A 25,535-nucleotide genomic window follows, 5' to 3' on the forward strand; every position below is an offset into this window, starting at 1 on the left:
CTATCTCTGCCCTCCTCCTTCTGTTTTCTTCACTTACATTACTTAAACTGTGTACTTTTTGAAGTTGTTTAGCCAACATATTCGCTTTATCTTTACCGTTCACTGCCTCCCTAACATTACACCGAAGAACAGGAATCGTCACCTGTTTGAAAGCTCCTGTCATTCTGTGGACTAAGTTCCAGATTTTTTTAACAGGTGTGTCTGGTCCTAATGTACCACAGAAGCTTCTCCAGCTTTCCTTCTTGGCTTCTTTTATTACCCGTCTAGCTTTGGCTCTCAATCTTTTATACTCAACAGCATATTTCTCAATCAGGTGCTGTCCTAGCTTCCTATAGACTCTATTCCTGGCTCGAACTGCAAGGTTACATTCTTCATTCCACCATGGAACCATTACTGGTTTTTGGGAATTTTCTTCTTTGGGATCGCATTTGATGGGGTGATTACATAGACTGTATAAAATATGGACGTAGTATCCGTGACGTCACCCATCTGTTCCTAAGAGCTGTTTCGAAGCAAATCGACGGCAGCAGCCATATTGGTAATGCGGAACTCAACCAGGCAGAGTGTGACGTAGTGTGAGTCTCTTAGCCAATGGCTGTGTGTTCCCGACCGGGAGTCACGTCAGTCATGTCCTTATTTGGGCAAAACTCATAATCTTAATATCTTCTTAACCGTCACGTTAGAAAAAAATTCACCCCCCGTACAGTGTGTGCCATTAGAGAGATTAGCGTTGTAGGGCCAAGCCGTTTTTTGAACCAGGCTGTAAACTTGTTTATTAATGCTGCAAAGATCGTCTTTTTCCCATTCATATCTATGTGGTTTCCGGTGTTTCTGCAGCCAGCCTCAAGCGGATTTTCGATGTATTGCAGTTTATATCACTTCCGCATTGGCTTCATCGTTTGAGACCGGAGTTTGCCGCTTGGGTGATTAGTTGCTTCATTGCCATGAATACAATGGGGATAAGATGGCGTCTCCACCACACATGCGCACTGCGGAAGCAGTGAGCTCCGTCTCACACCACCCCTACTGTTCTGGAGGCACATTACGGGTTTATATTCATACACTGACTATTAACTGTGTTGTTTCAACTAACAATCTGACACAGATAAATAAATAAACAATAATAGAATTACATAAATAATACCCCACATGTGACCACACATTTGTGGACGTCACACATGCAATCAAGCAAAAAGCAGACCAAGAAAATTATAAATCAGAAATGAGGGATTTGAAAGACACCAGCCTGAGATACTGTATAAAAAAAGTTTAACTGGATATCATGTAAAGCTACTAAAAAGATTTCAGAGGGACAAAATGAAGCCAAAAATATTGGCATCATACCCCCTCTCTAATTGAAAATAACTCGATATTGGTGTGATTTATTGACCAGTGCAACTGTAATGTTGGATCATAAACAAGCTTTATCACACAAGAGAGAGTTCTTATGTACTGAGTGTCAACATTTTTATTATTTGGTCACAGGTAAAATAATAGCGTGCTGATATTCAGTACAACAGCACAACCTTTGGTGTGATATTGCTTTATACAACAGTTCTAGAATCACCTTACAGCAGATAAAAGTAATAAGCAAGATCAGATTATCATTTTTGTTTTCGATTTCAATCTGCCTCTCCTAACACAACTAGATTCTCATCAACACTGTCAGTGGACTGTTTCCCAATTCTATCATAGACCAGCAACCTTTTAAGTTCCCTTGGTCATCCAACCAATGTAATAAGAGACTGTTGACAGCTGCTTTGGAGTATATCATATCATATCTGATTGATTAATATAGACAAAGACCTTATGTTGAAATGTTAATTAACAGTATTAAGAACACCTGTTTGAGGCAGAGTGACACAAAGTTTAAAGTCTCAGTGCTGTTGTACTTTGTATCAGCACTCATAGGATGCCTCTTGTCCAATCAGATTACTTGGTCAGAACTAATTGTTTCATTATCAATCCATAACTGTCAGATCGTCAAGTGTAGGAACCATTCTTATATTTGAAGATTTATATTACTATTGTAGACCGAAGCACAGAATGTTTTTATGTTTATAAGCACAATTGTTGTTCAGCGTTGATTTTTTGCGAGTGGAAGCATTTAAAAATACCTTTTTAAATGTCCTTCATGGGTCACAAATGTTTCATACTCAAGTCATGTTCTGTTGTTTCAATGATGATCTTGCAACATTTGTACAGTTTTGTGTTTCAGATGGATAAACTGAACGAATCTATCATTGATTCTTGTCTCAACACAAGTTAATTACTCTGATATTTTTCTTTCCTTAGTTTGAAATGTTTAAGTTTAGCTCAAATAGTGGCAGCTGCAGATTTTACACAAAGCTAGCAATGAAATAACATGTTAGACATGACTAAATAAAAGTCATTGTCAAGCCATATTTCAGATTTACTAATTCCAAGTGTTGACTCAAATGATTAGCCATAATATAAGCTATTCATGATGACTTTTCCAAATGTTATTGTGCATTAAGTTCCATCTTTTTTTTTTTGATTGTTTAGTAGAAGAAACTGACTCCCATAGAATTTAACTTGAAAGTGAGTATCATGACAAGAAGCTGTTGTCACTGTGAACTCAGATCAAAAACAGGGATATGCCAGTATGCAGTTATCTGACAGGCATGGAAATCCAAAAACACATCTGATTACAGGGAAACTTGAACTGCCATACATTGAAGCCAGACAGCATCTAAACAGGAACTATATAACACAAACAACGCCAAATAAACAGTGAGCGGTCTTGTCTACCTTTGAAGATTCTCTCAAGTGTATCCCATCAAAAAAGGGTTTGTCTATACCAACAACCCTGCCTTCCTTCTTATTTCCTCTTAGTACTTCCTTTTTAAGCGTCCAAAATCTTGCACTTACAGTGATAATAGTTTGGAGAATGGCAGCGTATCATTTGAAAGATATCAGGAAAGCCACCAGTAATTCAAACTCAGTTAAACTCTGTGTAGTTTGATGAGAGCTACACAAATGCAGGAGTAAAATATAGACATTCTGAGAGCTGAGAGCTGATTCAAGGCTTTGGTCGCTGTGCCAACTCCAATCAAGCGAGTATGATTGCTGTATTATTGTATTGGGACTACGATATGGGTCAAATCATAACCATATTTTTTCATATAGTTCTTTCATTCAGATTTTTGACACACTTTTCATCTTTCATACGTACGTTCTGACCCAAAATGGAGAGGTATGTTGGTATATCGTCTAATCACAGACGCCACATGGTTCTTGTTTATAGGGTGTCAAAGGGAGCAAATAAACAAAGTCGCCTTGTAAATGTTTAATTTCAGTTTGGACACATATGTCTCTTTATTTTTGTCTAAATTCAGCTGGAATGTCAACCTCTGATCTTTTACAGGAATTTAAACAATCTAACTTTTCATTGAAACATTTCTGCTGAAAACTCTGGGATAACTTAAAGTCATAGACACTTTATCCACTTCTTGCTTTTGGACTTGCATTTCATTTGTAATTGAACATTTTTGAGCGTTTTCAAGATTAACTTTTGGTACTTTGAGCACAACTTTCAAAGTAGTATTTTCTGAAATGTAATATAACATCAACATGTAGCTCGAAACTTCTGTAAATCAAATTGAAAGTATGCAGAATATTTAAATATTTTTGAAATGTATGACCTAGTCACCCAGAGTAACTGCATTTGACATCAAAGAAGATGAAGAAGAAGAAAAAGAAGACACACAGCAGGCAATAATAAAGGTGTAGTAAAAACCAGACCAGAAGAGATAAGAGGTGTTCTGCTGCCCTCTACTGGTTGATACTCGTGCTGCAGTTTCATTATGTCCACTTTCTGAGGATGTATACTGTAATATGTTACTGTTGGTATTGTATTTTCACATGCTTTTCTGCAGTCATTTGTGAACAAGCGCAGCTGTCTTCCTTAGCTTATGTAGAACATGAGCAACACAGTAACTTTCAATATAAAGGCCATACACGTGCTACATGTACAGGAGCACATGATTGTTCCCTCTTATCTATTTTCAGCAGGAGAACAATCTGAACTGGCCCTTTGTTTTGTTTCAGATGCCTGCCTGGGCGACCCCTGTCTCAATGGAGGAACCTGCACTGAGCAAAGTGGACAAATTAAGTGTCTCTGTTTGCCAACATACGGAGGAAACTTCTGTCAGACAGGTGAGTTCTGTTTCTATTTTCTGGACAGCAGATTGTGTTTGGGTGAAGTAACAAAGTAAGACCTGTGTCCTGTCTGTCTCCTTCTCCTGGGATTTTTTTCACAGATGTGGAGCAGTGTGAACCTGGCTGGGATAAGTTCCATGGTTTCTGTTACCGACACTTCAGCCAGCGTCTGAGCTGGGAGGTGGCGGAGCAGCATTGTCGCATGCTGGGAGCTCACCTGGTGTCAATCATGACCCCTGAGGAACAGGGTTATATCAACAGTGGGTTCAGACCACCATGATTTGTCCTCTGTGAATGAATTATGTGTTAATGGCTCTTCACAACTGAATGAAATTGCCCTATTTCTCTAAATCAGGTAACTACAAAGAATACCAGTGGACTGGTTTGAATGATAAAACCATTGAAGATGATTTCCGCTGGTCTGATGGGAATCCACTGGTGAGATAGATTTGAAACATGACTTAGATAATACAAAGAAGATCCGCGTGGCTGCTTGTGAGTTTTTAGAGAACCCTGCTGAAAAAAAGTCCAAACACTCTTATCAAAACAAAACTGAAAACTCTAAGGGGGAGCTTATTTGACACCTCAAGATTAGTTAAAATATTCTTCGCTTGAAGACAGTGGTTGACAAACGTCTGAAAAAATCTGGGGATACATTATTTATATCCTTAGCTTTATTAAGACCTAATCAAGTTATATGAAAGCTGCAATCTCCCTGAGCTTGACCACTATTAGAGACTAAAGTCTAGATATGTTTCGTTGCTAAACTATATTAATTATATTATATTATTATTTCTATAGTTATATATACATTTTGAGGATACAGTAAAATAAAAACTTGGGGCACTAAGCTTAATTGTTTTTTACGAGACAAAGTTCCTCTTATTAGTGAAAGCAAGACCAGGCCCTCTCCTCTTGTTTCCAGTCTGTATGCTATGCTTAGCCAACTAGCTAGTTGGGTTATAGTAGCCTACGGCTAGGCCACCATAGAGGGGTCATCCCTATGTTCCTACAGCCCAATGGTCCCTGGGCCCTATGTTCCCACATTTCTAGGACATTTTCAAAATTAAGTCTTGTGTTCCTACATTTATCTTCAATTTAAGCCCCATTCTCCCACAAGATTTGTTGGAAGCACTTAATAGTAAATGAATGAATGAGTATTTTCATTTGGAACAGCAGCAGCAGAAATCGTCACTATCACAATCATTACAAGAAAAATGAAATAAGCTGATCGAAAAGGGTTTCGGATGAAGCACAGCTAATAGATGCCGAAATGTGGGAGCATAGGGCTGTGGGAACATAGGCACGCTGCCACAATAGAAACAAATCTGAATAATTTAGCACACTTTACTCAACTTTATCTCTCTTTTTGCAGTAGAAACGTGACCATGAATAACAGTTAAAAGAACAATCTTGCAATGAGGATGATGACAACACGGTTTATCTTCCTACATTATGACTGTTAGTTCCTCGCATGCAAATACCAAAGTATCATATTTTTTCCTTTGTAAAGCTGTATGAGAACTGGTACAGAGGACAGCCAGACAGTTACTTTCTGTCCGGTGAAGACTGTGTGGTGATGGTGTGGCACGACGACGGACGCTGGAGTGATGTACCGTGCAACTATCACCTCGCATACACCTGCAAGAAAAGCACCTGTAAGTAATAAAAAAAGACATTTAAGGCCTCGTTAATGAATTGAACTCCTCATTACATAACACATGTATTATTTCCACCAGCCTCATGTGGTCCACCACCAAAGGTCAGAAACGCCTCCCTGTTTGGAAAAGTCCGTCAGAGATACGAGACAAATGCAGTGGTGCGCTATCACTGCGCTGAGGGCTTCCAGCAGAGATTCAATCCTGTGGTCAGGTGTCTGTCTGAGGGCAGGTGGGAGAGGCCCCAGATACTCTGCATCCCTGGTAAGATAAAGTCCTCTGCTAGTAATCTGTCAAATATGACCTGATAGAGTAGCATTTACCAAATCCTGTGATATTTTAGATGTCAAAAATTCCTCCAGGAGGTCCGAAATCAACAACGTGTTTATCTTCTGAACAAGTCCGTGCATATAAATAATGTCTGATGTATCTTCTTTGTTCCATGGAGCTGCACTTTGGAACAAAATCTGAAATGCACATCCATATTGTGGAGAAACTGCATGGCTTAACATGCAATTATTTCCAATGCTGTAATCTTAATAAAGCGGGTTTAATTATGATCATAAGAAAACAAGCTGTACTATCTTAACGAACCAACATTTCAATGATTTGTCTTTTTCTAACAGGTTTGGTGACACAAAAGAACAAAAAAATAAAGCCATAATTCACCTTAATCCTTTAATACAATCTTGAATCATTTTTTCATTGACCTTTCAGAGGCCAGAGGTCCGACTGAGTACCCCGAGGTAACATCTCAGCCAAGCAGTGACTTTGTTGCAGTTGAAGACCACCGTGAAGCCGTTAAAGAGGCACCCCAGTACTGGGACATCAGGTTCTAAATGTTAGCCATGTTCTCCTTGTCTTCCTTTATTCAATACTGCTGTTGTAACTTGAGAAGGTGGCAGGAAGCAACACTTTACCAATGAACACTCATACAGGTCTAAATGAACCACAGTTGCACAGACAAACAACCTGAAGAAGCCTGCAAGCTATGAAAGGTTTTGTTTTCTTTTGTGGGAGTTTAAAGCTCCAAAGTTTTGATGTCTGTTAGATTTTTCCCGTGTGTTTTAGTCATGAGACTTTAATAGTTTAATGTAGTGTCTATCAGTCTTACAGAAGAGGTTAAAGTGAATCCTTATCAATACAAAGAAAAACAGGAAACATGTGAAGTCCTCTTCATAATGTCAGATCCAAATCTACACTGAAGTTTGTTCAGTCAAAAGCCCTTTTACAAAATGGTGCTAATGTTTTCAATAACTTTTCTATCCAGCAGTTTTGTGTTCTATTTTGTGATACAGGAGTAAAGTCCCTGCTTTTTCAAACAATCTAAGGACTATCCAAAGCACAATATCAAATCTAACAAAAAGACAATAGTTACTGTACATGTATTTTAGATTTTACACCTGTGATTGCTGTCCACATATTTCACTGAGACACCTTTTATTTCCAACGGACACAGTTTTGTTCATCAGCTTTATGTTGTAATAAAGTTTTGTAGAACAGAGCAAAGAATAAATTGTTCTCTTATCTTACCCCAAGCACTGTTTCTGCTTATTATTCCATGTTAGTTTGTTTGTTTTGATCAACAGGAAATTAACCTACTCTCTGTGCTAATAGAAGCATCACCTATAATCTTATACGGCTGTTGTGGATTACAGAAGACACGAGAGACACTGTGAGAGATAAGAGAAGATTTTTAGCCAATCTAAGAATAAATAATAATCATAAAACATTTTATTTATAGACAACTTCCAAAACAACTAAGGTCATCTTCCAAAGTCAGGATTAAAAAAACAATTGAATAACAGATCAATAAAATTAACAGAAATAACAAAGTCATTACGAAGACAATTTGTGTGAGCATGTGGATACTAAGGGAGGGGGCCTGCTTACAGGGGAGTTATGGTAATCAAAGCAGGAAGCAACCAGGGTGTTAACAAGGATGGTGATACTGTTGGTTGTGAGGGACGGGCGGAGGTGATTACTGCTTTGTAGATGGAAATATCCAGACCAAGTGACGTAACTGATGCGAGCTTGTGCTGTCGAGGATGAAACCAAGAGTCTTAACCTTGGGGGAGGTAGAAACTGAGGAGTTATCAGTGGATGTGGTGCCAATGAGGAGTACCTCAGAGAACCTCTGTTTAGTTTGAGAAAGTTTCAGAACCAGGATTTGATTTCCTGTTGGCAATCAGCGAGGGAAGTGGGTGGGAAGGAACAGGGGGGGTTTGGTGGAGAGTAAGAGCTGAGTGTCATCTGCAGAGCAATGGATATGGATGTTACATTTATGGAAGATATGGTCAAGAGAAAGCAGATAAATGATAAACAGGAGGGGCCCCAGGATAGAACCAAGTGGAACACCAGAAGTGACTGGCATCTGAAAGTTTTGAGCTAAATGAACAGAGTGTTGTTAAAAAAATAATAATAATAATAATAATTTTGCCCTAATTTGATACATTTTCTAGTCATATTTCTCTGTTAAGTTCAGATACACTGATTTGTGTGAAGTAAAAGAAAACTGTTCATGAAAAGTAAAATGAACAAATCACAAGGCTTTCAGTTTTGTTGCATTGTTTGAATTTTGTTTTTGCACATCAATATTCAGGCATTGATATTTCATGGTTATTCAAATATGTCTTCAAAAGATCAGAACTTTTTTTTTTAAAGTAATCTCATTTGGAATAAACTTCTAATAACTCACTTTTTAAAAAAGTACATTAAATGTTATTATAATGTCAGACCTCCATTAATCCTCCTTTAATACTACCTTAATACTACTTATATTACTTCTGTGAGGGAGTATAGCAGATACTGTAAAGCAGTCTGTTTATTTTAAAATTAAAATAAATAGTTGTACTTCTCCACACCCTCCTGCACATATCTGTTGATGCTTGAAATATTTGGGGTGTAAAAATAAGCATGACTTGAGATGCAGCAAGAAATAACATGCCTCCTCCACCAGATGACAGACATGGTGCCTTTCATTTGTCTTGTATTACTGCCCTCATGTGGACTTTTAAGGACTGTCAGGACTTCAGATCAGATCTGCAAAGATAACATCTGCTTCTAGATGCTGGGGCTTTTGCCAGTAGTGGCCGTAGTGACTGAACTTAACCACACAATTCAGTGTGTTTTATTCCAACTTTTTTTTTTTTACAGTTTTTTAATAAAAGCAAGATTTGATTAACGCTACATCCTCTCTTTAAGTATTGAGAAAAACAGGAGGAAGACATCAAACATGATGATACATTAGACTCCATGATAAACATTCACAAAGTATTCCATTAATATTTTGAACCATAAAAAAATGAAATAGCTCTGAGTTAAAGCTGCTTATCCGTCTTGACTCACTGAAAAGAAACCCTGCACAGCTAATGTTTGGCCGTTCTGCAGGAGGAGGGGTGAAATGCGACAGCTGCTGCTGGTTTTTGACTGAGCTCTGTTGTTGAGACTCACTGAAGCTGTTTCAATCCACCACACCGCCCACTCTGCATGCTGCCAGACTGGTTCAGCAAAAAGCACCCAGAGTCACTTGTTACGGATTGAAAGTTTCTGTTTGAGTGAAAGCTCTTGGAGTGAACACTGTGTGGATCAAAATGCCCTGCTATCTTTTTACTTCACAGATTAACTTCATATATAGTGTTGTCATTTATATTTTGGATTAAGAAAACCAAATAAGGTTAAATTTGGGCTGTAGCGATTTAACACTTGTCTAGGTCAAGTGATTTGGATTTTTCTTAACTACATTATGCATTAAAACAAATGAAAATCTGTGATGTTATGAGAAGCTTCAGTTTTAAAAAATGTTGCACAAATGTATGTGTTTAAGTAGTCCTGCCCTGGGGTAAGTTTCTGTGCAAGAATGTCTGCGTCATGGAGGCATGTGGAGGCAGGAGAGAGCCTTTGCAACATTGGAGTGTTCTTCACAGGATATACTTCACTATTAGCTATCAGACAACAACCACAGCTCATTCAAATTTCATCATCATGTGTAAGATAGCCTCACAATCAGAGATGTTTTGTGCATGTAATTCATTCAATGCAGGATATGTCAACTCAATGTAACCTCTCTTCTTTAGAGCTCTGTCTCCACACCCCGTCTCCCCTCATTTGGGGGAACACCAGTAGGATGCCAACAATCTCTGGCATCTTTGGCAAATTATAAATAGGGCAGCTATTGTGCCGCACAGTGGACTGAGTCACACTAGGACTCATGTTTTATCACAAGTCTATTAGGCTACCGAGTGTAACAGCTCTGTGGTTTTTTCCGGATAAAGGGTGAAACAGCAGAGCCTGTCTGCTCCTCCTCACCCGTCAAGTTGGGGCAGGTATCCTGTAACGTACCTGCGGACCACGCCCTCCTCGTGCTGCTGCGTACAGGTAACGCAGAGCAGGAAGTGGCTGTCAACTCCGAAACTGCTGTAAAGTGAATGAAAATGCGGTGGTGTGTTTGAGCTAAAACCCAGATTTTTAAAGTAATTTCACAAACTTTTAGATCGTGTTCTTTAAAACAGCAACGTTATTATTTTACAGGAAGATGCGTCTTCGCGAGTTCTGCGCGCTCCTGGGACTTGTTGTATTGTTGACGGTCTTCAACTCATCAGGTGAGTTCAAATCAGTAAACCTATACTAAACTTCTGTGAATTATTTCCCCTCTAAGTTTGTTATTTTGGTGGCTGCACTCGAATCACATATTCACAAGTATCATGAAACTTCCTGATATTAATCCGTGTCGTAATTTGAAGTTTGTGCCAATTGGGTCAAATAGAGCCTACACTTAACTGACTAGAGTGCGTGCTTGCTGAAGTGCTGCAGCGAAACCTAATGCAAAGAATCAGCTCTGTGTGAAAAAGACATTAATTCATGGTTAACTGTGATTGATTGTGTTGACAGTGGAGATAACAGGCTAGAGCACAGTCGGGGGGATTGATGTTCAGCTATGATTTCTAGACCTCCATTTTCAAAATGTTTATGAGGCTATTACGCAGCTTCGTGCAGGCATGAATCCATCATATCTGTATTAATGATTGACCAGCAATCTGCTGCTTCACTTTGAATCTGGCATGTTTTTTCAATTCTTTGTCTGCTAGACTTCATTTATAGGCTATCTCTGTGGGGAGTCATTAGCAACATTAACTTCTTATTTGATATAGGAGAAAATAATCCCACAATATTTTATTTTGCCTCATATTGTGACATTTTGAACCCTTTGACATCCTGGACACACCTATTGTTTACAGTCACAAGAAGCCCTTTAGCCAACATGGTGTGGGAATGCTGTTTTCTACAGTGTTGCTTTCAAGTCCTCGCAGGTTCAGATCGTTATTCCACCTTTGGTGTGTATACACGAACTTGTGCAGCTTCCCAACATCCCAGTAAAACCAGTCCCAAAGTGATCCAGTGATACAAGCTGACAGTACAGATTCAGGTGTGATACAGACAGTTCAAATGATGGGATGGATTTGGACAGTGAAAACATAAAATATGCCTCTTAATGTAGGCCTACAATGTTCTGTTCAGTTTAAATGGTCTGCTTGAAATTTGATATAATATCAAACAGCATTTACCCGAGCTATACATATCCGAGTCAAGACGCATATTTATATAAATGTGTGTATGTGAAAACATTTTAATATCTTACCCCTAGAAAATAGGTTGTAAGCGATACATATTATTTAATTTTTTCAAAATTATTTCAAGAAAAGTATGGATGATGGTGTGGCCTTGTGTCACTTCTCTTTAATTTACCTACTTGTTCTCTGTCATTATTTTTTATTTATATTATCTTTATAACACGGCATTGGTGATATGTAAATAGTTTGTTTGACGGCGATGTCATCTGCTGTGAAATAATTCAATACAAATTGTGATCGCAAAAAAAATTTATTTCAGGAAAAAATAATCTGAAATATATACATACTGTTTATTTTAATTCACAAAAGGAAAGCTTTCTGTATCCCCTAATTCTGAAAATGACAGCCTGGAGGCTTCCTGATAATGTTATTAATGATAACCAATTTTATGAAAACATCCTGAAACAGTTGATGATTGTGTTGTTATCTTCCACACTACAGCCCAGCAAAGTTTTAGTTTGAAAGTATTTGAAAAGGAAACACTGGGTTATCAAGCTGAACTGGAATCACCAAAACAGAGAGAAACCACACACTGTTTGATATATTCAGTCAGTGGGACAAAGTGAAACCAAAGCCACAATGTAGCTTTTCCTCTGCTGATGTTCAGTAGGACATTACAGCTAACACAATAACAGTATCATACCGCAAGTGTACAGTTTGGGAAGAAGTTTGCATTTGTCAGATAAGAGTTCAGTTCCTCTTTACTCAAATGACTCACAACAAGAAGTTAATGAATTTGTGTTGGTCTGTCATCACAGAACATGAGGAAAGGTGTGCCTAAAATCCTTCACTTTATTTGCTTTACTGGCAAACTGTGTGACTGCTACGGTGTGTTTTGTTCCTTTCGACTTGATGAGTTTGATACCTTGTAGAGTGTTTTACAGGCAAGCAGGACAGTGTTGTGCTCAGCGTGAACAAACTGATTACTGCTCATATGATTCCTACAATGCCTCCAATGTTTAAACAGGGCTGTAACTAACTGTTGTCTCAAGTTTTGATTCATCTGATATATGTTCACTTAACAATAGTCTTGTTGTGTTGTTCATGTGAGACATCAAAAAATCTCACATTCAATAACTCTTAACAGAGAGAGTTTAGCGTGTTTGGTCTAACAAAGCTTTAAAGTATAAGACCATGCTAGAAATTTCTGATGACTGTGCTAACATGCGAAAGCAAACAAAGTAAGTTTATACCATAGTTCTGACAGATTTTTTTAAATGTATTAATTACATCATTCAAATGTTTGTTAAAGATGCTGTTGGTAGTCACAGAGTAAACATCTGATCAGAGAGAGGGACTTTGAATGTCAACGCTATCCCTCCCAACCAGATTTCCTCTTAGCCCAACACAGATCGGCGTGTGCAGTCATGATAGTGCCGGACTCATAACCAATCAGAGGACGTAGTAGGAGCCGCCCCTTAACCAATCAGGACAGAGGATTGTAGATTAGCTATGATTGGCCCGTCATAACGGGAACAAGGGGAATAATAACATTGCTTAATACAAAGGTCATTGGAAAACGCAGAGATTTCTCAATAGTCTCAAATTACTTCACTTACCGAGGAGCACCGATGGGCATTATGACCTTTTCTCCAAACCCAGAAGAAAGAAAGTCATGTTTTTTACACCATTCCTACCAACAGCAGCTTTAACTGGAGGGTAAATAGTGCTAAATATTCTGACAAAAATACAAGAGGTAAATTTGCCAGAGTTAGCAAAAATGCTAAAATGTGTAGTCCTAACTTGTAGAATAAAAATATTAAAGTTAGAATACAGATACAAATAAAAAAATATCTGTAGAATGATTTAGCCAGGCAATCCTTCCAATAATTGTTCAGAAGTTTTAGTTCTGGGTGTCAGTCCATCATCTTTGCCATCTCACTTTCCCTGTTTCTAACAAAGTTAACAACCACTTCACTGACTGTATACCACGTTAACACAGTTAACTATAGTCATAGCAGATTCATCCTTTGGAAAACGACCAGAATATTTTTATGTGGATGAATGTTCTTCCAAATAGAGTCTGTGTTTGTAGCCAACCTAAGTCCAAACATAGGAACAGGACATGTTCACAAGCAGCAAATGTGCAGTTGTAACAGGATGAGACTCCTATTACTATTTTATCTCCATTGCATTGTTTCTTTATCTTTAGATTTTGTCCTAAATCTTATCAACATCACATCTTTAAATTTCTGATCACAGCATTCAACATCTTTACGCTCCTATCTCCTTTGTTTTTTTCCCCTCAGAATGCCTAGAGACAGTGGTCCAACCTGACAAAGGCTCAGCAGTGACGGTGTCCACCGGGCTGCCTGCAGATCAGTGTGTGGTGTGTACGCTCCTCGGGGTGAATGACACGGAAAAGTCCTGCCATTCCACCCTGTCTCTGCTACCTGAGGTGGAGGTCAAACTGCTGTTCAATTGTTCACAGCCCATTGAAGAGGCTTTCTCTGTGACGATAGCACGGACCATTGGTGAGTTCATTGATGACCCATACTGTAAACTGGGATAGGGCAGCCTCAGAGCTCTGGAGCTTCAATGCTTAACAGTGTGCCACAAATTTTGGTTGCTGTGTAAAATGTCAATAAATGAAGAATATGGTGGTTCGCAAATCATTTAAAGCCTTTATTTAATTGAAAATAGTGTAAAGACAGCATATCTATATATAAAACTGAAAAATGTCTTTGTTTTATCAAAAATGTATTCTAAAATTTGATGCTATAATCGACATGCTATGGTCTATTTTTAAAGGTAAATATTTGGAGTTTAGGTAGAGAAGCCTAAATCAACATTCTCAATAGGGAATTTAAATGTCAAGATAAAACAATGTGAAAAGGGATCTTTTGTAGTTACAAACATAAAGAGAATAACAGCCAAATACCCACATCTTATTATTTTGGAAAACACTTGTGGCCCTCCTGGCCTGTTTTTGGTCACAGTGGGCAACTGTTTTTAGTAAACAACTTTAAAAATGCTCTGTGGACTATCTGCTCAGCTTCAAGCATCAGCCAAATACTGTTAGCCATTAGCTGGTGAACAAAATGGTGAGTTAAGCAATTATAGACCCAAAATATACACAAGAAAACACAGCCACAAGACATGACTATATGGCTTAATTATATCAGGCTGTGAAATACAACCAAAAGGAATGAGGGTGTAATTTTCAAATTAGCCTTGATTAAACAATGAATATGATTTTATATTTTCTTGGGGGGGGGGGGGGGGGGGGGGGTAAGTTATATATATGGAACAATAAGCTGTAACTCTCGACATGTAGTACTATAGTCGTTTGTTTTAGTAGATGAGATCATTTGATGTAAAGTAGTCACTTTACTTTTCTTGCTTTCTTTATACAACAACAACAACTGAGGAACTACCATTAAATCCAGTGTTAGTCCAAAATACCTTAGATTTACTGCACTTTATTGAGGTGCTACAGTTAATTGGAATCCCACTGGCTATTTGGTAAATCTATATAATTTCATCAGCACAATTAAGACTTTTACATCAACTTTGCACGAAAGCTAACTTCCTATATTGTCTGTCTATGAATTGTAACTAGAGTGCACAAAGGACACCTGCAGCCCTGCAACAGTGGACACTCAACCCTCCATCCTCACAGAGTTCCCCAGGACCTTTACCTGGGAGCTGAAGGCACCTGAGAAGACAGTTATTAGTCTGGAAACCCTTGGAGATGGACTAACCGAGACATCAGAGCCATGTCCCAATGTATTTAAGTATTCTGTTGCCACATCCAACGGCCAACATCATTATTGCCAAGATGGTTCTGTGACTCAGAACAGCATCAACACGCTGGAGCTACCCAATCAAGCTATTGTTACTATGCAAGTCAAGCCGAAGGCTCCGGTCCAACCAGTGTTGTTTCAGGTCACCGTTGGACCAAAGAGTAAGAAAAACTTAAGTTATACAGATTTTTTTAGAGACAGCTTTCAAAAACATTTTAGTCTAAGTTGAAACAGCTCATCTTAAGTTCAAAATGAGTTAGACAGTTAGCCTGTTTCTTGGCCTAGTTAGTGTGGAAGTTTAAACCCAGTGGATATTTATCAATAATACAACAGGTTGCAACACACTCATTTGTTCTTACATTGAGGTTACTCACCAAAAAATATTTACCTCCATTACCCATTACCTGCAGCGTCACTGTCCCAGCTGACTGACAAAGCTAAAGTTAGCTTGCCAATGTATTACCCATTTATCAAAGTAAAAGTTGCTTGGTTATGACTGATATATCTGGCATAGAACTTTATCTAAATGCAGTTTGATAAGGATGTAAACTTGTAAGATTCTTGAAAACTTTTTAAAAAGTAATCTCCATCTACAAATACCAGGCCATTTATGCTAATAAATGGCTAAATAAAAACAGTTAGCAGTTTCCCTAACGCGCTGCAGTAGCTTCATATAACTAATCACAAAGGTGAAAAATAGCCAAACCTGCTATTTTTATTCCTTGCCCAGAGTTAGATGATAATATTTATTCCACTTCAATGACAGTTAACTTGTGTTCAGCACAAACCTACCACTAACAGGTAGCTAAACTCGCTTGGTTCTAATAAAAAGTGGAAACACATGGGCTTTACAAGAAGGGTAATTTGAGAAAAAATGCATTTCCACAGAGGATATGTTATATGTTTAATCTGTAAAGACGGGAATGTACGAACATTAGGAAGTGCTATTTTTCAGAGGTTATGCACCAGATGATTATTTGGTTCAGGAACAGCTGCTATGCTACCAGCAAAGAAACCAGGAAGTTTCTTGTACCAATTAAGAACCCAAACAAGATACAAGTTGTCTGTATGTAAACTAATGGGCTGTTGGTAAGCTTCTGAACAGCCCTATATTTTAAAAAAAAAGATATGAGAGTAGTATCTGTCCATTTTACTGAACTATCCACAAGAAGGTGATCACTTTTTTTCCATTTGTGGTGGACTTTTCCCTTGAAGTTCTAATGATTTCATGCCCGTCTCTAGTGGTGTTTGCTTGCTACAATGACCTTAGACAAAGATGGATTCATGAACAGCTGCTAACACCCTTCCTGACATCTGTCTCACTTTCTTGTTTTCAGAGGGCCGAACAGTGGTTATCACTGTCGATCCCAGCACGACTGTTATCTTGAACCGGGATCCAAAGGAACCAGAGTGTGAAGTGTGCTCTGTTGACGGCTCCGCTCCAAACTGTAGTCCTACAGAAAAAACTCTGACAAATATTGAAAACCTCTCTCTGGAGTTCAGCTGCTTGAAACCTCAGGATGTTTACAGCGTGAAGATGAAAAAGAAAATAGGTAAGAGCTGTAGAGGTTGGATAGTAAATTAACTTTATAAACCAGCAAGATTATGGGTTGAAGAATAAAACTAATTGTTTGTCTAATGTATGGAAAAAAAATTACATATTCATCTATTTAAATCAATTGAAAACCAATTGAGTAATACAATTGTATAAAGCGTATTAAGCCTGTAGTCTTATAAATGTAGCAAAGATAAGATTTATGAAGAAAGGGCTGTATCTACATCCAGTTATTTTCTTATATCAACTTATTTATTTCTTGTTTCATTTGGAAATAGTGTTAGAATTTAAATGTGAAGGGTGGGAATAATGTTGAAATTTAGTTATTAATTAGATATAGTTTTTATTTGATTAAATTATCTTTTAAAATGATTTATTTATAATTTATTTTCCCTTAAATATTAAAATAAAATAGTCATGATACTGGAGGATTTTCCCCTTTCCTTTTCCCTGATATTCTTAAAAGGTTGTCCATTATGGCTTTTTAAATATTCTGATTTTTCTTTTCCCCAGAATGCACACAGAGCTCCTGCACTCCTGCAGAAGGAAACATTGCAGCTGATCTCCTCAAAGACTTTAAAAGATCCATTACATGGGACATCAGTGTACCACAGAGGACTGTGTTATCTTTGGATTTCACTGGTGATGGATTAAAGGAGGTGACTGCAGCAGAAAGTTGTCAAGATGGATTCCAGTACTCAGTCAGTACAACTAAAAGTGATGGAACGACCAAAAACAAAAAGTACTGTAAAGGTGGGAAAGTGTCTCATCTGGAACTGCTCGGAGCAACAACTGTCACCGCAGAGGTGCCAAAAGATGGTGACTCACCAGCATTCACTGTCAAAGCAGCACCAAGAGGCAAGTGTCTGTGCACATTGTTCACAAGAGAAAGAAGTTCCACACTTATTAAGATCTAAGATTTAAGATTATTTTTGGGGCTTTTAGTCATTACTATCTCACAGGAAATGTGGGGAGAGAGAGAGTGGGGAATAACATTCACCAAATCCTGTTAGTACCCTGAACTGAACCTACAACCTTTTTGATGAGGGTTACAGCCTCTGTAGATGTTGGACCAACTCTACCAACTGAGCTGAACTGTACCCCAGACAAGGAATTCTGTAAGCTAGAGTTAGCTTTGGAGGCTAACTTTTATCCACTGTCCCTAGCGAAATGTGAAATGAGCACCCTCTAAAATAACTCAAATATTAAATATGTACAAATCAGCGTAGAGGTGTTTTCAGTGGAATAGGGATTTTAATAATTGCTCAAGAAGCTGGAAAAATAACAGTCTACAGACAAGCTAGCAGCTCTTTTGGATGTTATTCTCAGCATTGAGATAAATGCTAATTTCAGCAAGTACTGGCATAATCAACCATGCCTGCAGTATTAAAGAATGACTGACAATTAGCGAAGTTGTTGGTCAGTTATCTGGACATTAACTGTGCACTTTGGCCTGACCACACTTTCAAAGTGACGTCTAACATTTTATCTTACTGATAATATGAATTTACATCCAGTCATCCCTCTTTTGTACATTTAACCTGGGAAACTATTTTTTACTGTACCATTTTTCTCTTCAGGTGGCAGAATGATGTCCGTGATGCCTGATCCGAACACCATCATCACTATCAGCAGGGTGGCAGATGAGCCAGAATGCAATGTGTGTGAAAACAGTGAGCCTGCACCGATATGCAAACCAAAACTGCTGGTCCTGAGAGATCCTCGCAACACCTCCGTGGAGTTTACCTGTCCACAACCTCAGGAGGTCTTCAGTGTGCAGATCAACAGAGAAATTGGTAAGAAGGCTGAAAAAGAAACAGGAGTATTGATGTGATGTTGTAGATAGTTTCTTGATGTTTTTATGTCTCACAAATGTCAGCAGATGACCAAAAAGGTCTGGTGTGAGAGGGATCCTGAGATCTCTCTAGCAGAAAATTGACAAAGTGGCTAAAATCAATCATTAAGGTTTATAAGATAGAAAATAATAATAATAAACTTGAGATTTTTATTTATTTATTTATCTTTCTTTTTACAAGGGCTGCTTACAAACAGGTCGATAAATGATATATGATAAGCTTGAGGGTGCAATATTGCATGTTCAGATTCAGTGTATTGGGGGATCTGATCCTGACAGGCTTAGGAAATGGTTAAAAATAAATAAATAATGTGCCTTTATATACCATGAAGAGGCATTGTTGTATTTTTCAGTTTGTTTCATAACCAGTTAAAACTCCTTACAGGAGCTTTAATTCCTCTTTTTTATGAGTTAACAATGCCACTGTTTGAATCTTTCTCAGCATAACACTAAATCATCAACATTTTTAAATTCCAGACTGCACAGACACCTCCTGTTCAGGTGACATCGTTCAGGCCGAGTCTTCACTCTTCCCAGACTTTAATCGAACCTTCACCTGGGATCTCAAAGTCGTCCCCACTCGGGCCTTCCAACTGGACTTCCCAGACCCAGGAATGCGACAGATTCCTAATGAGGAGACCTGTCCAGATGGCCACACATACTCAGTCATTACCTATCTGCGCACAGGACCAGCAACCATTGGTACCTTTTGCAAAGGAGGTGCTGTGACCACCATCCTGGCTCGATACAAAGGCCGTGTGACTCTGCTGGTGCCTGGGGACACGAAGCTGGATCCTGTTAACTTCAAACTAACTGTTGGGCCTGAGACTACGAGTAAGTTAGTGAATAGCATTTCTGTTATATTTCCCATGTGCTTAGAAGACACTACAACACATTAAACACCAAAATTTGAACTTTTCATTTGTTAAAAAAAGTTATGTGCTAAAACATTGATAGTAAGTCATTATCTGATATAAAACGGGAATTTTTGTATGATCAAATCATATGGATGACTTTTTTCTATGTATTCAAACTACAATATTCTTCCCAATTCTCTCCAGTGGTGGCCATTGTGAAAGTGAACCTGCCCCGAGGTGTTTCAGACACAGACTTCATCACAGCAAACTATCCCCGTGATTTTCCTGACCAGCAGCAGATGCAATGGGACTTCACGGTGCCTGGCATGCACAACTACTCTATGCTGTTTCGTGATCACACCTCTCCAGAGTGCCTCAGCAATGATGTGATCGTCGAGTACCAGAAAGAGAACAAGAAGGTGACCAAACTGACTCTGACGGATGCTCTGCCGAAGCATCAACAGGGCAACTTCAACATGGTGCTGAAGAACTGTGAGACCAACAGGACGCTGGAGGGACTCACCCTGAATTACAGAGTCTCCTTAATGAGGAGTGGACATCCAGGTACAGAGTTTAAATGGAACTTTACTTTTATTCACACTGCTCTCTTTTAAGAAATTTGTAATAATTCCGATATAGATCCAGATTTCCTCAGATCAGATTTTTGATTTACCATCCTGACGATAAGGAATAAAGCTGGGGAGGCTTTCTTTTTAAACACTGAAGATTGTCTTTGTCTGTCACGTTTCCCTCTTAGTTCTATGCAAGGTGGATCTAACCAAACACAAAGGAGTGTCTCTGCAGATTGAGAAAGTCGGCTCTGATCCTTATTGTGAGATGAGCATTGACTCAAAGGTCAACAAGAAGATAAACGTGGCTGCAGGCACCAAAGCCAGTCTCTCCTTCCTTGACTGTCCCAATGAAGATATCCGCCTGACTGCCAGTAAAGTTATTGGTGAGATGTTTTTAATTTGCACATTTATAAATGACCAAAATAATTGCATCGATTCTCTTGTCTTGTAACTGGAAGAGGTCACCTTGGTGGATTTTATCTCAGTGCCTTAAAATATTGAAGTTAATCTGTCAGATTTATTGCCAAGTTATTTAGATTATTACCAGAAATTGCCTTAATTTTATTATAAATTGTAAGGAAGTAAGGGGGAATATGATATGAGTTTGTAATATTTATACGGTGGCCCTGAGAGCTCACAGCACTGCAACTTAAGAAAACACATGCAAAAAGACAAAACACAAGCAAATTACGAAAACATCTTCATCAATTTGACAACACATGCGCAGCATTCAGAAAAACACACTGCAAAGACCAAAACACAACAGAAGTGTTTCCAGAGGACACTTAAAAGTGATGCACACATACGGACATGCTTGTAGTTTAACAGCAGATCACTGCAATAGGCTGAATCATGCGATCACATTGTTAAAATAAATCAAAAACACTTACTTTTTTATCTAATTTTCCAACACCACTGGCGGTAAGAGAACCTTAAAGCTGGGGTTGGTAGTCTCGGAAAACTAGCATGAATTTGAATGTAGCATTTCCTCATGACTCCATCTAACCCCTCCCCTCCTCCCTCAGAGCTCCTCCAAAACGACGCCCCCCCCTGCTCACATGCACGAGCGCCGCTGACTTGCGAACATATGATGGTGACTGATTCAAAACCGGTCCTCACCAAAACATTATCATAGTGAAAGTTAAAAACACAAACAAATATGGCTGCTGTTAGTACTCACAACTGTCATTCTAGCATTATCCAGTTGTACCAGTGACACGATATCAGGAGAAAAGTTATAACACATATAATACTGTAAAAGCTCTACTGTTTGTTAAACGTGTTCAGTGTAGATGTTCTTAGTGTTGACAGTTAGTGAAGGCATCAGGAGAGGTGTAGAGTGTGCGAGCTGGAGAAAGGAGAGACAAGAGGAGAAGTTTTTCATTCATTCAAACATTGATTGTTGCTTTGTTGGTTGGCGTGATCACAGCCGACAGTGACCGGTTATTAAAACTCAACGTGTTCACGAATCGGTTCTTCATCCCTACAGCGTCCGGACGGACGCTACAACGTCTACATTTTCTGTAGGACTTACTAGATGTCATTCATTCTTTTGCTTGTCAGAGCCCCTGTGGTTAGAGCTTTTTAGACTCTGATCTGGACTACAGTCCTGAGCAAAGCACTTCATCGGGTCAGAGGGGACAGGCCCGAGGTCGAGCGAGAGGGGCAGTAAATAGAGTCAGGGGAAGCAGCGGCAGGAGACGGGGACTCAGAGTACACGCGGGGGAAATGTACGCTTTGCAGGAGGAGGGCAGAACTGCTGGACGGGATTTGAATGGTTTAAAATTTTGGCACCCAAAAAACGGTGATTGGTTGTTGTTTTCCCAGGTTTACTCCGGCTGTAGATAGCAGCTTTTCTTCGCTCTTTTTTAAGAACACATTATGTATTGATTGCCATCAGGACATAAAGATCATTTTAACCAGTATAACAAAAAGTGTATATAAATCTGATTACCAACCCCAGCTTTAATAGTGCTGTGACTCAAAATCAATTTTATACAGTCTATGCTCAAAATCCCCGCCAACGACATGTGCATCACTTTTAAGTGTCCTCTGGAAACACTCCTGTTGTGCTATGGTCTTCGCAGCGCGTTTTTCTAATGTGTTGTGCTATGGTCTTTGCAGCGTTTTCTTAAGGCTGGGCATGTGTCGCCAAATTGATAAAGATGTTTTCTTAATTTGCTTGTGTTTTGTCTTTTTGTATGTGTTTTCCTAAGTTGCAGTGCAGCACGAGAAAAGTTACGAAAAAGTTCTCAAAATATAAACAGACTTTTTTGCATAGATGTTTTTTTTAATGTCGGCTACTCCTCACACGATGCCCTCTTCATCACAGGTTGCAAAACTGTGGGCTCATGCTCGTCGACTCTCCTCACCGTTCCCAAACTGGATTCCTGTCTACCGATTCCCCTCCACAGCTTCACCTGGCACATCAACATCCCTCAGGACAGCACCATCGATCTGACGTCACCCACAGGGAGCCTCCGACAGTCGCTACCCGGCCAGGAGTGCAATCAGTCAGTCTCCCTGCACGTGGCAGAGAGCGACGGGTTTCCTGTTGGAGATTTCTGCTTTAATGGAGCCATCCCCAAAGTTCAGGTGCACGCCAACGTCTCCGTCACGGCCAAAGTCCCAGACTTTAGCAAAGCTAGAGGGCCTTTTCTCAATGTCAGCTACAGTGAAGAGATCCCAGGTAAGATTGTTTATACTGCAGGCTGCAAGTAAGACCCAACTTCTCAATCTAATTGTCTTTAAATCAGTTGTGAATTTATGTGAAAGCATTTAACAGATAGCTGGGCTGACTTCTGCCACTTGAAAGGAACATGATACTTGCAAGTAAAATTGCTAGTTATGTATCTATTTCAGCTGCCAAAATTTAAATATTAGCTGCTTGGTTTCTTATTATATCAGAGAAATTCAATAGTTTTATGTTTGGGTCTGTTTGTTAAAGGCACAGTGCATTCAAGACATCACCTTGGGGTTTCAGGTTTTATTTTTTCAGTAATAGTCTTGATTTGCTGTCCTGCTCCTGTAGTGCACATTCACTGTACTTTTATATTCCACAGGGGGGCACTGTTGTACCACAAATGTTTATGGACACAATACTGACACTCGACATCATTTTCATCCCTTTTCAGAGACCATCATATACAACATACGTCCAAAGATGTCATCTCCAACCCTGCTGGCCACCCCCAACTGGCCTGAGGGCATGAGGCCCATGTCCACTCTATCCTGGATTGTCAATGTTCCAAGCGGGTACAAAGCACACCTGCAGTTTGTCAACGTCAGCCAACCTAAATGCAATGACAGACATACAGCCATTAAGGTCAAGAAACTGGCCGAGGAGGAAGAGATCTTCAGCCGCAGGGAGGACGAGCAGACGGAGGATCAGAGTTTGTTTGTGGATCAGAGTTTCTATCTCAACATGTCCAACTGCATTCCAGAGGAGGGACACTTTGGTGCAGTGACCAAAATTGTTCTGCAGAAGTCATCCAGTAAGGAAACAGGAATAATTGAGTGCTTTTATCTGTCACTTGCTACAAAAAGCAACCTAAAATAAATAACAAACAACTAAATGAAAGGGCTTTGCCTCCACAGATCTGTTGGCCATCCTCCTCGGGATAGCAGGAGCTCTTCTACTGGGGCTTATAATACTGGGTGTTGTATGCTTCATCACAAAGTAAGTATACTTGTTGCAAGACTTAATTAACTCTTACGGGTGACATTCTGAATTCAAATTAGATTAATAATATGTCAGTTTTCTGATCTGTCATCTCTATTCCTACTTCATTTTTTTGCACAAGTAAACAGAAGACAGGAAATGTGTGGATGCCATGCAACAACTTGCTCTTATTGCATTTGATCTGCTTTCATCCCTTTTAACAGGAAGAAGAAGAAAGACAGGATGAACAAAGAGTCATCCATCTACATGGGCAAAGGGAACATGTTCCGTCCTGGTGACATGCACTTCAGTAAAACTCGGTCTGACAATGAATCCCACGTCTATGACTCCATAGATGAGACGATGGTGTACGGCCATCTGCTGGGTGACTCAACTTACTCCGGCAGCCTTCAGGATCAATACAATGGCAAGCAGGTGGACTCTTATCAAACATTTACAGGTCCCATTGATGGAGGGATGCCTGTGATCAACGAACCGGACCATGAGCCTGAGATGGATCACTTCAACACATTCCTTGATCCGTCTGAGACTTTCATCCCGTCTCGCCCGCGCACTCCCATCGACCGACAGGACAGCCTTGACTTCCACGACCGCAGGATGGTGGACAATGAGCTGTACACGTTCAAGAGCACAGGTGGTATCAACACCATCCGGCTCTCTGGTGTTGACTTGGAACCACAGCCACCGGTAACAGAGGACTACCTGTAGTGTGTTAGGACTTCAAATGCACGATGGTCCATGTTACTGAATTGTCTTTACAGCACTCAGTATCTCTGAGCTCCTCTGGTGTGAACTTCTGTGCCTTTATCATACTCAGGGAACGAGAGTTTATTGAGCCTCTGAATGTGAATCTTTTGTCAGAACTCATTTCAGGGGGATCAAGAGTAGATGCTGTGATCTTTTTTAAGGAGGTTTTGTGAATTGGGAAACATATGTGTCTTGCTAAGGGTTAGATAAGAAGATTTTACTGCGTCTCTAGTGAATATACAGCCTGAGCTAACAGCCAGTCAGCTGAGCACAGCCAATAGACTGGAAAAAAATAGCCTGGTTTTGTCTTAAGATTAAAATAATCCATCTACAGCTGCTTCTGTAGGTGAGTTATTAATAAAATAATAATAAAATTGACTTCTTTGATTGACACTGCTAGCAGCCCAAAAAATTGTCCAACCCATGATGCATTGACTTTTGCAAAATACATATATATTTTGGATTTTGTCTGGATCTGTACCCTTTTACAGATCCGGGCTAGCCTTCCTCTGTATTTTAGCTTAACTTGTGTGCTAACCTAAGATAACCATCTTGCTGTAGCTCATCCCCACTCACATGAGAGTAAAATTCTCATCTACAGCTTAGCAAGAAAGCCACAACATGTTCAAGTATTTCTTTTAAGTTGAACTTCTTTAGTTTTATTAAATTGTTGTACATATGTGGTATGATTTAAGAGTAAGGGAAAAAAGTGCACATTTTAAGTGTTTTTATATTTTTTACTAGTCATGTTTTTGTTTTGTTTTTCCTGTAAATATCATGTAGTTTTTGTTTTTTATTTGCAATAAACTCTAGGAAAATCAAGTCCAATCCAGTGAAGTCTCACTTTCTATAGGCCCACCACTGACACTGTCACTGTTGCATTCTTGACCATGAAAACACTTTCAACCACAGGGACTCTAGCCATGAAAAACAGTGTGAAAAAGGGTGTGGAAGACCTCAGACTGCAGAGCAGAGACGCCAGTGTTTACCATGGAGAACTGTGTTTTACTGGAAACAACAAATACACAAGCCAGGTTTATGTAGCTGCACC

The 25,535-nt window shown here is 39.2% G+C and overlaps 2 protein-coding genes across 4 annotated transcripts in view; both read left to right on the plus strand.

Annotated features, from left to right (window-relative positions):
- Nucleotides 1-7,376, plus strand: part of LOC117827651 (brevican core protein-like) — a 29,115-nt gene extending 21,739 nt beyond the window's left edge. The window contains exons 9-14 of the mRNA XM_034704281.1: nt 4,072-4,179; nt 4,284-4,442; nt 4,538-4,620; nt 5,696-5,840; nt 5,922-6,104; nt 6,558-7,376. Of these exons, the coding sequence (XP_034560172.1) occupies nt 4,072-4,179; nt 4,284-4,442; nt 4,538-4,620; nt 5,696-5,840; nt 5,922-6,104; nt 6,558-6,679 (800 nt within the window). The 3' untranslated portion in view covers nt 6,680-7,376. The remainder of the gene's footprint in view (nt 1-4,071; nt 4,180-4,283; nt 4,443-4,537; nt 4,621-5,695; nt 5,841-5,921; nt 6,105-6,557) is intronic.
- Nucleotides 7,377-10,141: 2,765 nt separating this feature from the next.
- On the plus strand, nt 10,142-25,312 carry LOC117828413 (CUB domain-containing protein 1-like). Of its 3 annotated transcripts, none has more exons than XM_034705547.1 (14): nt 10,142-10,217; nt 10,371-10,441; nt 13,720-13,944; nt 15,033-15,377; nt 16,554-16,769; nt 17,285-17,629; nt 18,352-18,567; nt 19,104-19,460; nt 19,688-20,047; nt 20,241-20,438; nt 22,388-22,744; nt 23,190-23,549; nt 23,653-23,734; nt 23,941-25,312. In XM_034705547.1, the coding sequence occupies exons 2-14, from the start codon at nt 10,375-10,377 to the stop codon at nt 24,443-24,445; spliced, it is 3,633 nt and encodes a 1,210-aa protein (XP_034561438.1). In that variant the 5' UTR covers nt 10,142-10,217; nt 10,371-10,374; the 3' UTR covers nt 24,446-25,312. The 3 variants fall into 3 exon arrangements, with proteins under 3 accessions (XP_034561438.1, XP_034561436.1, XP_034561437.1); XM_034705545.1 differs by having other exon boundaries at nt 10,145-10,281; XM_034705546.1 differs by lacking the exon at nt 10,142-10,217 and having other exon boundaries at nt 10,293-10,441.
- Nucleotides 25,313-25,535: the final 223 nt, after the last annotated feature.

Source organism: Notolabrus celidotus, chromosome 16, assembly GCF_009762535.1.
Source record: "Notolabrus celidotus isolate fNotCel1 chromosome 16, fNotCel1.pri, whole genome shotgun sequence".
In the NCBI taxonomy this organism is placed as follows: domain Eukaryota; kingdom Metazoa; phylum Chordata; class Actinopteri; order Labriformes; family Labridae; genus Notolabrus; species Notolabrus celidotus.

What these genes read in the sequence shown, in the direction of transcription:
- LOC117828413 (XM_034705545.1), top strand. An exon ending in GACTGCCAGTAAAGTTATTG is followed by an intron (nt 20,439 to 22,387) that starts GTGAGATGTTTT and finishes TCTTCATCACAG; the next exon opens with GTTGCAAAACTGTGGGCTCA. An exon ending in TGTTCTGCAGAAGTCATCCA is followed by an intron (nt 23,550 to 23,652) that starts GTAAGGAAACAG and finishes TTGCCTCCACAG; the next exon opens with ATCTGTTGGCCATCCTCCTC.